General features: G+C 49.6%; 1 protein-coding gene across 4 annotated transcripts in view; it reads left to right on the top strand.

Annotated features, from left to right (window-relative positions):
• The window catches only part of FLNB (filamin B), a gene marked incomplete at its 5' end in the record, with an annotated part of 72,647 nt that extends 62,944 nt beyond the window's left edge, over positions 1–9,703 (top strand). For 3 of the 4 annotated variants that reach the window (XM_082321857.1, XM_082321854.1, XM_082321855.1), the window contains 6 exons: positions 91–206; positions 2,067–2,199; positions 3,224–3,400; positions 5,854–6,072; positions 7,014–7,217; positions 7,934–9,703. In XM_082321857.1, coding sequence (XP_082177983.1) covers positions 91–206; positions 2,067–2,199; positions 3,224–3,400; positions 5,854–6,072; positions 7,014–7,217; positions 7,934–8,121 — 1,037 coding nt within the window. In that variant the 3' untranslated portion in view covers positions 8,122–9,703. The remainder of the gene's footprint in view (positions 1–90; positions 207–2,066; positions 2,200–3,223; positions 3,401–5,853; positions 6,073–7,013; positions 7,218–7,933) is intronic. The other variant, XM_082321856.1, reaches the window with a different exon arrangement.
• Positions 9,704–12,658: the final 2,955 nt, after the last annotated feature.

Consider the following 12,658-nt stretch of genomic DNA (forward strand, 5'->3'; position numbering starts at 1 on the left):
GTACGTACCAAGACTGAATCAGACTGAAATAACACTGAATGCTACTTTCAAAGATACTAAGCGCACCCACTGCTTCTTTTCTCCCTGCAGGCAACTATGAGGTGTCCATAAAGTTCAATGACGAGCACATTCCTGAAAGCCCCTACCTGGTTCCCGTCATCGCCCCCTCCGATGATGCTCGCAGGCTCACTGTCACTAGCCTTCAGGTGAGACATAAGGAAACATCTCCACAACTTGCCACACAGACTGATTTCGTCCTTGTTCTCCGAGACCAAAATGGTTGTCCTTTCTTCTTAGTAATAGCCTTGCCTTAGTTGGTGCTTGTTTTCAAGCTCAGCTTGCAGCCAGAGGGAGGTTTTTGGCAGCTGGCCCCTTGGTAACTTGGGCCAGTAGAGCTGGCCCAGCTCTGGCTAGCCAGAATTTGAAGGCAGAAGGCTCAACCAAGTGTATTACAGGTGGTAAAGCTTGGGAATTAAGAAGAAGGGGCTCTAGAAATAGCATTGGAGGAGCTAAAACTTGCTTTCCACCCTGTTAGCTAGGGGAGGGCCAAGAAGAATTGAAACATGAACGCGAACCACCAGTGGTCGTGCTGGTACCGAGTTACTCAGTTGGCACGTGGACTGAAGAGCTGGGCTTCCACGGGCGAGGCCGCGCAGGGCTGCGTGGTTGGGACCTTGCTGCAGCCTTGCTGGAGCATTCGCCTGGGCAGATGGAGGGGGCCTCGCCATGAGGTCAGAGCGCAGATTTGCTCTGGCTGACGTCATGAAACCACACAGTTGCAGCTCAGATGATTCACGAACAGTAGCAAATCTCGGAGTGAATCACAGCTTTGTAGTAGGTCTGGGCTCATCTGTTAACCTCACCATATTATTTTTGTGTGTGTGTGGTTATGTGCATTAAAATACAAGTAACATTAAAGGCCTTACTTAAATCTCCAGAGGCAGAAACTTGTATGTGAGACTGAGAATCTGTGTCTAAATATACTGTAGCTCAGTCCTCATCGAGTTGTGATAAGCAATTAGTACTTCAGTTGAGGCTTTTTTTTGGATATGTCCCAGCTGTGGTCCCCAGGAGTTTGCCTGGGCTGCAGAACTCCTCCACCTTGGCTGTGTAAATGAATCATGACAGCCTGATCCGATAGTATCTCTTCTAACCAGGAGTTACAAGGGCGTTAATTAGTCGCTGTGGTATTGATGTTTCTCTTGTGTTTCATTTAAAGACTCTTTGACAGGAATGCTCACTTCAGTTAAGTCCTGGAGAGGCAGATAAAGCTGAGTATTCAGTAGCGGAGCGCAGTGTGCAGCATCAGCCTCCGCTTAACCCGCATCAGGGACTTGCTTTATACATTGTGCCTCAGTTCTACTCAGTTGCATTTATTTCCCTCTTCAGGATTTAGTTGAAAACAAAATCAGGTAAAGTATGTTCAGCATAAAATATTGCTGCTGGATAGCTGCGTGGGCTGCTCTGGTTGAGGACCGTTGCAGCATGGATGCGGAGCTGCCTCGCCTTCCACTGATGGCCTGACAGCACAGCAACATCTGGTTTTGTGTTTTAAATTACTTTCTCATGTTAAGACGTCTTGTGGTGGCGTTCTAAATGCAGCCTCTTGTGGCAAATATAAACATGCATATTACTCTTTCAGACAACTGGATGATCAGAGGCTTTTCCCCTGAATGAATCTGGAATGAATGAACAGGCTGAAAACGGAGCTATAGCTTAAACATCCTTTAAATCAAGTGCCTGAATACCAGGGGCTGACCTCAGTGATAACTGGTGACTAGTCTCGTAAACCTGCCTCTGCCTGATTTGGCAGAGTTGTCTGGCTTCCAAAAACGGTCTGTTACCATGGGGAAAAAGCAGCCTAGCCCATGTGGGTGACTCCTAAGTCAGCCACCCCCTAAGAGGGGGAGAGCTTCTGATCTGAGAGTTAATGCAAGTCACAACTGTACGCCTTTTGTTGAAATCTAAAAAAAGAATTGTGCTGAAGCTGTTATTTCCCAGCCACAAATCTTGCGCTGTCTGAAATGAGAAGTTTGAATTTGATGATCTGACTGTTGCATTCTCAGGAGTCTGGATTAAAAGTTAATCAGCCGGCATCCTTTGCTATAAGGCTGAACGGGGCAAAGGGCAAGATCGATGCTAAAGTCCACAGCCCCTCCGGAGCTGTAGAAGAGTGCCACGTGTCTGAGCTGGAGCCAGGTGAGCGCAGCTTTACGTTGGGCAAAACAAACTGGGTGACCTCCAAAACACTCGCTGCCCCATAACGAGGGGGTTTAATCCCTTTGGCTCGCGAACAGCGTACCCACGGGACGAGCACCTTCCTTGGAGGATGGCTTCTTGGTGTCAAGAGTTGTTCGGTCAGGGTTACGTCCGTGCTTTTCCTAGACGGGTGATGAAATGACTGAGCCCTAACTTGTGTAAGATACAGATATTTAAGTCTTGGCTTGCCAGCAAAGGTACAGTGATATTAGTCATAAATGAAATACGATCTGGTTGTTGAATTTAGCCAGGAAAGAAGTTTATTTTTCAAAGCTATGCTTCCATCTTTGACTAATAGTTTATTTTTAACTCTCACTCACTCCTTCATACCAAATGTCAAGGAAGCTGAATATAAGCAAACACTACAGAAAGCTCAACACCTGTTGCAGTAATGAGCTTTTCTTTTTCACTTGAAGTCTGAGTGAGTTATGGCCTGTACTCTGGACAGGCAGCAGCTGTCCGGCTGGGGACGATGGGTTAACATGCAATCAAAAATGTTAAATATCAGCAAATTGCTAAATGACTTTATTAAATAAAGGTGCGGTGTCTGTGGTGTCAGAGCAGCCCGCTGGTAAGATTTGGCTTGCTCTTAACCAGCTGCTTTTCTTCTCTGCGCTGCTCCCTCGGCCGCTGACAGGTCGGGCTGTGATTAAGCTGTCATGTTTAGTGCACGTGTGAGCCAAACAACACTGAAACTCACCCTACAGGCTCGATGACAGCTGAGATCAGGTCCGAGTAGACAAGGCGAAAGTGCAACCCGTGACACCTCGTGCGATAAATACAGCATTTTCCTACTTAAATACGAGCTTAGCAGCTTGTGTAGCTGAGTTTGCTTAAGCTGGGACCAAAATGTGTCGAAGCATTACAGAAGTCTTGCTTAGGGCGCTAACCAGCCCTGCGTTGGGTTTAATTGCTGTTTTATTGTCGTCTCTGATACGTCAGAAAAGCCACTTCTCTCTTGCAGATAAGTATGCCGTTCGGTTCATCCCCCACGAGAATGGCATCCACTCAATTGACGTGAAGTTCAACGGAAGCCATGTCGTGGGCAGCCCTTTCAAAGTGCGCGTTGGCGAGCCCGGGCAGGCGGGCAATCCCGCGCTCGTCACGGCGTACGGATCCGGCCTGGAGAGCGGTACCACGGGTAACCCTTCTTTTATAGCTCTGATACAGACCTGTTTGCACTTTGGCTTTCTGAGAGACAGAAGCTGTTCCTAGGCATATTTTTACATGACTTTCCTTGCTAAGGCAGCTGAACTAATCCACATTCTCTGCTGACCTGGGCGCAGGCTAATTTTGCTTTCTCGCATGCTCCTCAAGTCTTACAACCATCGATTAGCAATTCTGCAGGCTATACTGAGTCTTAAGGAACTTAAAACCTCTGTAAACCAGCAACTGCAGCACGAGTTCACTTGACCTGGTTAGCAGCTGGGCTACGACTGCCGGTTAGCTTAGCTCCACGTCGGTGGTCCCTCGGAGCTCCGGAGATGCTCTGGCTCCCTTCCATGCGTGAACACGATGGCTGCAAAGGCCGGAGGCTTTTGTGAATGCAGATACCGAGTTGGCTGTCTAGTTGAAGGAGTCTCGTTTAACTCGCATACCCCTGTGAATTAAATGGGTACGAGGGTGTACCCAGTTACCTTTTCCGCAGTGCTTGCACGTCTAAGAAACTTCGCGTTACACGTAATATGATGTGTAAGCTCTAGTGAGTCGGGTGGATTGCTCTGTGCAGTGTGCCATACGTGCTTCAGATGCAGCGTGAAAGCTGACTGTTCTTGGAAATCTGATACCCAGTTATCTGCTGCTGAGGCCGCCCCATCTGATAGTTCTCAGCTCAAGAATGCAGGGTTTAGAGTTTCTTTTTCATTTATATGATTTATGGCCTTAGTGAGAAAGTATGAAAACATTCCAGCATATGCACTTCGATTTATTTAATTGTGTGCTTTCTTGGGCCACACACAGAGGTGAATAGCAGAGTAAAACTGATTTATTTTTTTTGCTTTTGATATGCAAGGTGATAGCTAGTTCCTGTTATCCTATCTATTGCTGTCTTTTGTGGATTCCATTTCATACCTTTTTTTCTCCCTGGAAAAAAAAAAATACTGTAGTTACTCAGTGAAAGCTTCTGCTGTTCTGGAGAAACCAAGCAGTTGGTTTTGGAAACATGTGGATATACTACGTAAAATAAAGATATTCTAGACTGTGCTGCTTTAATAGGTGGAAACAAAAGCACTCATTAATACTAGCTGCTGATGCATCAGGGACCGGGGAATTTTTCTGCATCTATAAAGGTGCTTGGGGTTGTTTTTAATCTAAATAGACTGTTTAACTTCGGCAAAGTTACTCTGTGCCCCCTTGTTGAATCCTGGCCGCTGCCAAAAGCTCAGTGCCCTGGGAGCCGCTGAGCAGCGTTTCCGAACAATGGTCCAGTGTGGAGCTTTCAGCAGCCGGTGGCTGAGCACCTGAAAGGTCCCCCCGGGAGGGGTGCGCGTCTGCAGCCTCCAGCAACGCGAGCCTTCATTTGGGGCGCAGGGGAAAAGCAGAGACTTCCGAGCAAGAAGTCTTCAGTGAGAAGCTGTGCAGCTTGCTGGCTTTGGGAATTAATTTTCCTCCGGTTGAGCAGTGCATATTGCAAGCTGACCGCCTTGCCTCCCAGGCAGGCGGTGCCAGCGCCATTTACTGCTAAAGCACTGGAAGATGGCACAGCTCTCTGCGGGAGCCGGGTTCTTCCAGCATTGCGACACAGCAGCCTCTTGTGTGGAGAGGCTGGAAACTTCTCCCTAGTTTATCACCGTGCTTGCATGCTTCAGTCACAGCTGTAGTAAACTTTCCCGCAACCGTCCTGGTTTTGATTGAGCTGGAGCACTTTATTCCGCCTCAGCAGTGTCTGATACAACAGCCTGAAGATCATAAATATATGAAGCCAGAGTTTGACAGTAAATTATTTAGGGGCCGAAAGCCTTGCTTTATTTTTTTTTTGTGTGTTGCTGGCATTGGCTTAGTATTAGCAGTAATAATTCAGCTGTCTTAACCAGATGCTGTAATTAAACAAGCTTTCGTTTCTATAAATGGCTTGGAGTGCTGTTGCTGAGCAGTTCAAACACCCATCTCCTCCAGGAGATCTCCTGCCCCTCGTCTCTCTTGGTTTCTTGTGAGCTCTTTGCTGCTGATTTACGGTCCAGGCAGTGAGACGGCTCCGAGCTTAGCCACGCAGGAGGCTGTGTCGGCGCGGGCTCCAATGCCCAGTAGAAAGGCTCTTGTTCTAAGAGTTTTCTCTCTAAGCCGGTCTTTTGATGCCGAAATGCTTCCATTTTGGTCCTAAAGGGCTCTCACGACCCCTTTTCCCGCCTGCCCCGCAGTCACGCAGCGTGAGCGGAGGAGGAGCCGGGGTGCCGTGGGGGAGGCTGCCGGGGTGCAGAGCCCCCGGTCGGGGCTGGCCCGTGCGAGGATGCTGGGGGGAGGCACGCTGTCCCTCCCTGCCTGCAGCCTTGTGCAGCCTTGTCTTGCACCGAATTACCCGTTCCTATTTAATAACAGGCTGCTTTTGTAACATCAGGTGTGAGGAAGAGTGTGTCTTACTGTGCTACATCTTTCTAGGATTGCAGTCGGAGTTTTTCATTAACACGACCAAGGCTGGTCCAGGTACCCTCTCTGTTACAATTGAAGGGCCATCAAAGGTGAAAATGGACTGCCAGGAAACTCCAGAAGGTTACAAAGTCATGTACACACCCATGGCTCCAGGAAACTATTTAATTGGAGTTAAATATGGTGGACCTAACCACATAGTGGGCAGCCCCTTCAAGGCAAAGGTTACAGGTAAAAAGCTAACCAGTATTTACTGTGTGCCTGAAGTAGTTTGTGTCATGCAGCAAATATGTCCCTCCGAGATAGTGCGGCATTCAGGTTTAGATGCCCAAAAACATGAGAGGCGAAACGTTTTTCCCATCACCTCCAAAGCCTGGGTGAGGGATCTCAGGAGAGGCTACAGGAGCATTAGTGATGGAGCTTGCCAGCTTGATGCAGTGGAGGGCTGTAAAACAGCTTCACAGGGGAATATTAAATCCTGACCTAGTGCTAGGCTGTTGCATTGGCAGTGGGGAAATACGACTTATTTACCCACCTCTCCCCGAAGCCTGGGTGCCTGTAGTGTAACTGATGCCCCTGTTGGTCTCATTTTGGCGCAGGTGTCACCTAACCAAAGGTCGGTAGCGTCTGGGAGGCTTTTAGATGATGTGAGGAAGGCTGGTTTAGGAAGCTCTTTCTCTCTTCAGTGCTGTGTTTAAGCACAGACTGGAGTTCATCTCTCCTGCTGCCCCTGAGCTAGTGAACCCTCTCCTGGTGCCCGTGGCGCGGTGATGTTCTTGGGAGCGGATGGCAGGGACTGCGCTCCCCCAGGCTGGGACATGCTCTGCTTTCAAAATGGGTTATTGCAAAATTGCACCTGCTTTTCTGCCAACTCGAGTAATTTTTGGCATTTGGTGATTGGAGCACAATTAACTCTTCTTAAGCGGCCAGCTTTGCTTAACGAATCCTGAAGTTCCTGTGGTCCTTTAACCACTCAAGGGCTCTGGGATGGGATTGTTGCCAGCGTTGCTGGAAGATGTCGGCTTAAAAACCCAAGTAGGAAATTGCTCCTCTCCAAAAATGCATTTTTGGATGCAGAATGCATGCTAGTCATTAGGAGGGTTTTGAAACCTCCTCCTAAATGCCTTTCAGATGGGGTGAATCTGAATGTCAGAAGTCTTTTCTGTTTCCAGGACAGCGACTGGTTAGCCCAGGCAGCGCCAACGAAACCTCTTCCATCCTGGTAGAGTCGGTGACAAGGTCGTCGACCGAAACTTGCTATAGCGCCATTCCCAAATCCACCTCGGATGCTAGCAAAGTGGTTTCCCGGGGAGCAGGACTCTCAAAGGCTTTTGTGGGTCAGAAAAGCTCCTTCTCCGTGGACTGCAGCAAAGCAGGTATGGGTACAGGAACCAGCTGGATGCCAGGGCGGTTTAGCTGGATGTTTTTTGCCCTAAACCAACTCGCGAAGTTAAAATTCAGAACTTGAGGTGATGATCTGGTTGTAAAGAAAAACTCTAAACGCTTACACGGTGCTCACCGAATCAGTCCTAATGTAGAGGCTGTAAAGATGCCAGTTCCTCTCCAAATGGCTTTATCTGAGCCAGGTGTACCTGAAAGAAACCACAGGGTTATGGCATGAGAACAGACGGGTTGCTGAACGTAAGCAACCCCCGTGGTGCATTGTAGCCTGTAATGCAAGGCGCTCCCGTAAGCCTTGAGCGCCGATCGTCGTCATCATCCGAGCGCTTTGCGGCGGGTGGGTTACAGGCCAGCCGTCTTCGCTGGTCTCTGCTATTAACTTGTAACGAAGTGCTTGAAAGGCAGTGCCTGCTGGCTCTCCTGAGCGGTGTTAATGTCTCCAGTGCTCTAGTTAGGTCGTGGTAGCCTGTCAGGTCTGGCAGAATGCACAAATAAACCCTTGCCTCTGTGAGGTTGAAGGCTTTTTTTAAATAAAATTCCTTCTTATGCCAAATTAGCCGAGCCATGCCTCAGACTGGCACTCTGTGGATTAAATAACAAAATCCTTGTGTTGTGGAGCTAGTATATTATGGTACACCCATGTTTGTTTGTTTACGCTTAGGAATGCTAACAGTCTGTTTTTCTGCTGTAGGTTCAAATATGTTGTTAGTTGGTGTCCACGGACCTACAATACCATGCGAAGAGGTGTCCATCAAGCATTTGGGCAGCCATCAATACAACGTAACGTATGTCGTCAAGGAAAGGGGTGACTATATTCTGGCGGTGAAATGGGGTGACGAGCACATCCCCGGGAGTCCCTTCCATGTCACTGTTCCTTAAACTCGCCGAGCGTCAATCCTTTGCGTTTGCAATTCAGATGTAGAGTTATACTGGGTGCAGTCCTGTTGCAAAATGCAGTATCTAGATACACACGGCTCACATTTCAATACAGTCAGAAGTAAACTCTGTAACTTTTGTTTTTTACAAGCATTTCACGTCTATCCTACTTACCAACCTAATGTCAATCTATTTAATGTCCTCCTCAAATTGTACTTCTGCAGTACTGTCCGGGTCACTGTTAATGTTTGGAGAATCACGTGGATAAGTAGACACTAATTTCCCTTGCGGATGTTAAAGACTTTAGATGTTAATTGAAAACTGGAATTTGTCTTTGTAATTGGGTATCTTAACTACTGATTTTATTTGACTGGAGACTTTACGTTTTAGTTATGGAATATGACTTGGGCTGTCCCCAGTTCAAATTCTTTTCTGTAAAGAAATGAGGTAAAACTGGTACTATAATAGGTGCCTTCATATACTTGATCGATTTTAATGCTTAACATTATAAAAGCTACTAAAAGTGGCTTTACCACTCAAATTTAAAATGTTTTTGAAAATGCTTTGCTAATGGTTTACATTTAGGAAAAGTTTATCTTTTATAGCAAACCAAAAGCAGACTGAAAATGACTTCTTGGAAGCTTTCGGCCTTTCTGTGTTAACGCTTTGTAAATCTAGACAGGTAGCTTTTTGGCCATGATGCTAGCGATGTGGTTTTTAATTAGCTTGGGATTCTGGTGAAATTTCTGTAACTTCACAGGTAACTCCTCACTCTCTGACTTATTTTAAGAGCGGCCCCCGGTGTGGCTAGGTTAAATAAAGCCCCTAACCTTGCCGAGCCAGGCGTAGCTCTCGCCTGCGTGACCCAAAATTCCCACAGGTGGGAGCACGGCGGTGTGTTGGGAAGATGATCAGCTGTTTCCCTGGAGGCACCGGGCCGGGCGAGCGCTGGGATGGTGCAAAGCCAGCCCGGGGATGGGACCCCGCATCTGTGGTGGGGTATGGGGTGGGGGTGTGAATCTGCCGATGACAGCAATATGAACCAACAATCCTGTGCGTGGTGCAAGTCGTTTTATTATATCTCAGTCCAAGGAGATGCCTGAAGCACGCTCCGCTCTCCTGAAATCCCCTTTGGCATTCCTGCTGAGGGTCAGGGAGTGAAAACTTCCATGATAACTTGTCTGTTTGTCCTGGATTACTCCATGCTACTTCCCGAGTGCGTATCTGAATTGCTGTCAGCTGCTGGGGCTTTAGTAAACTCTCCAAATGAGCTTTAACTCGGCGATTAGGAGAAGGTAGGATTTGTTGAAAACCTGTTGAAATGTCACTGTCTGTCGCTAGGGAGGAGTTCACGCTTGTGGTCCTGTAGTTACGTGTGGATGCACTACTCCCCAGCACAGCCATTGGGGAAATAATGGAAGGTTGGGGTTTTTTACTGTGCTTTTTTTGTGCCTTAATGTGAAATGCTCACTACATTGTAAACTAGGAAGTAAAAACAAAATAAACTGGAATAAAATGCAGGATTGTAAAATTGTATCTTATAACTTATTAAATAGAAACGTTTGCTTCATTAAAATGTGCATGTTAAAAACAACATTGGATTCTTTTCATATGTAGTCAGTAAAGTTCAAACTGAAACTCCAGCACGCAGCAGCTTCAGGCAGACCGAATAACTCCTGGCCCACGAGCCGTGCTGGTAGCCGTGAAAAACGGGGGCATAACCTCAGTGCCATTTTTTTTTTTTTTCTCTAAAACTTTTTTTTCTCCCCTAAAACAAAATGTCTGGTAGAAGTTTAAGCCATGGCATAACGGCAGCAGGCGGAGGGTGCTCAGGGCAGGACGCGGCTGTGCTGGTTTTCCCCTGTGCGGCCCCCGGGTGCTGGGGCAGGGGAGCTGGGCAGCGGCGCGTCCCCGGAGGGGCGGGCAGGGCTGCGGGGCTGGCCGCGGGGCCCGTTGGCAGAAGGTGGTTCCCGGCACCGTGCTGCACCTGGGGCCGGCGGCACCGGCGCACGGCCATGGAAACCAGCAGATGTTTTCCCAAACACGGCTGCGCTGGAAGCCCCGCTGAAACCTGAGACACAGCGGCTGCCAGGGACTCTCCTGCTCCAGGTTTATCAGATTATTTCCTTTTTATAGTTAACTGTGTTTCATTAGCTTTGTGCTATGTCAGCTTGAACCTCCTATTTAATGTTTTTAAACAAAACAAAAAAACCTGGATACAGCTGTTGGGTTGAGTAAACCTGAGAGCCTCGTGCCTGTGTAACTCCTCCTGCCCATAAACCTGCTCTTGCCTGGCCTCTTGCCTGTTACCGCTTGGCTGCTTTGGCCTGATTGCACTACTGAAATGTGAAGGTGGTGGACCCCGATTGTCACCCTGTCCGAGGTTACCTCCGGCAAACGCTGAGCTCCGCCTCAAGCGAGCGATTCTGCCCTGCCTGGGCACCGAGAGCTGCGGGGGGGCTGCAAAAATGAACTTGCTATGGGCAGCAAGCACCTGGTGGCGGTGATTAGAAGAGCTTTTGGTGCAGCTTGGCTGCATCGATCTTTGGCAATGACGTTCAGCCAACTCCACCAGCTCTGGCAGTGGAGAACCGCACAGAGCGGTGCTTTGGGGGGGGACTGTGCTCTGCTTTGGGTCTCTGGTACCTTGATGAAGGTTTCCATTTGCAGTGCCCACCTTAGGAGGCAGCTGCGGGGCTGGGGTGTCACTGTACCAGCTTACTGGTGTCCCAGTGTCTCTTGCTGGGTAGACTTGCAATGGTGTGAGATACATTTTCTCCATTATTTGCAAAGGACTGGCGTGGATTTTTGCCTCTAACTATGGAATTGGACTATGCTTTTTTTTTTCCCCCTGCCGATTTGGTTGAACTTGAGTTCTTTCTCTTTGTTTATGATCTCTCTCCTTGGTGGTGGTTTGCAGTAGGATTTGGCCACCTGGTACCTGTGTGTCCCACTGGGAACTCCTCCATCTGTTCTCAGCTGGCCCAAGCTGTCCTGCGAGCACTCGGCTAGATCTGGCAGTGCCCTTGGTAGCCAGCTGGACCCTTGCCTGCTGGTGGCCAGTGACCCAGGGCAGCCTGTAATAAGTCAGGGCACTGCCACGTAGAAAAGCCTGCTGGGGCCCAGTGCACCTCCAGGAGGCTCACCGGGCGTTTTGGTGGGTGGTGGAAGGTAAGTCCCTGCAGCACACCAACCCAGAGCCGGTAACTCTCAAGAGCATCCCATTCCCGTGTCTGGTACTGGTGGTTTTTGATGTCAGAAACACTCATTCATCTCAGTGGGCCGGGGAAGGGGTCTTTGGAGATGATGTCCTGGAGCTGGAGCTCCTCACAACCTGCACACCCAGCCTGTCCTTCACTCCACCCTGCTCAAGTCCATCCTGTAGCAGCCCCCATCCTTGTGCTGTCCTTGTTCCTGCCATGCCCCGGGGTCTCACCTGCATTTGCTGCCTGCTGGCTTTCTCCTTTGGTTTGGGGAGCTGCTGGAGTTCCCTCTTCAGACCCCTCTGGGTGGCCCTGGCCTTGCCCCCATCTGTTTCTGATGGCCATCACTGGAGCCAGCATGGCAATAAAGGCATCTCGTATGCTTGGGCATTGCTCAGAACTGAGAATTGCATTTGGTCTCGTGCAGCTCCAGTCCAGAAATGCGATCAGGAGAGCATCCGCCACTTCTCTTCTGATCGATGCCTTGGAGGCCACTGCTGGGGGGAGGCGAGGTGCTTGATGGCCCCTCCACGCGCACGGGGGGTACTCAAAGCTGCCGACAGCCGGCCCGTGCTTCCCGCACCGCTCGCAAGCGTGGATGGCGCCCCTTGTTCTGTTGTGCCTGATGGAAAAGGTGCAAGGGGTCTCGCGTTAGCTGGGGGGGGCAGCTTGTTACAGGCCTGGCTCTATCGGGTGCGCTCTGCCAGCAGCGAAGGTCCCGGTTTGCTGTGGCTGTCCTTCACGCTGGGCATGAAGCTGCCTTCCGCAGGGCTGCGGTGCCTGCCTGTGCATCGCTTTGGGGGAAAACCCCGGGCATGGGCACTGCCAGCCGCTGGCTGATCCCGGGCTGCAGCGCACCAGCTCTGAAGCTTTGCCTTTAGAAAGATGCTCAAAGGTCTCCCAGCCCTTCCCTAAACACATCCTGCGGCCTCGCCGGGGCTGCCCCAGGCGTGGGGCTGCGAGCGCAGCGGCGGGGGCCCCTCGTCGCCCCTTCTCGCTCCCCCCAAGCCCTCCGTCGCACACCCCGCTCCCGCTGGAGCCGTGGCTGCGGAAACAAGGCTTCTCTCGCGTTTTATGGCTCTGTGGTTACCAGATGGCCCTCATCCCGTAGGTGGCCGTGTACGTGCTTCATTTTAGTCTTTTGAGTGGGCTCATTGTACATGTAAGTAAAACTAAACGTACATTCATAGTGCCACGGTGTGACTTCTTTGCCCCAGCATTACCCTAGCAGCGTGGGGATTCACTTTTCAAAGTTGCTGCAGCCTTTTTGAAATAAAGTATTAGAGCACAGCTCCTTCCAAAAGCCGTAATGTGGTGCTTTGGCTCCGGACCTTGCC

Source organism: Platalea leucorodia (genome assembly GCF_965183815.1).
Source record: "Platalea leucorodia genome assembly, chromosome: 9".
NCBI lineage: Eukaryota > Metazoa > Chordata > Aves > Pelecaniformes > Threskiornithidae > Platalea > Platalea leucorodia.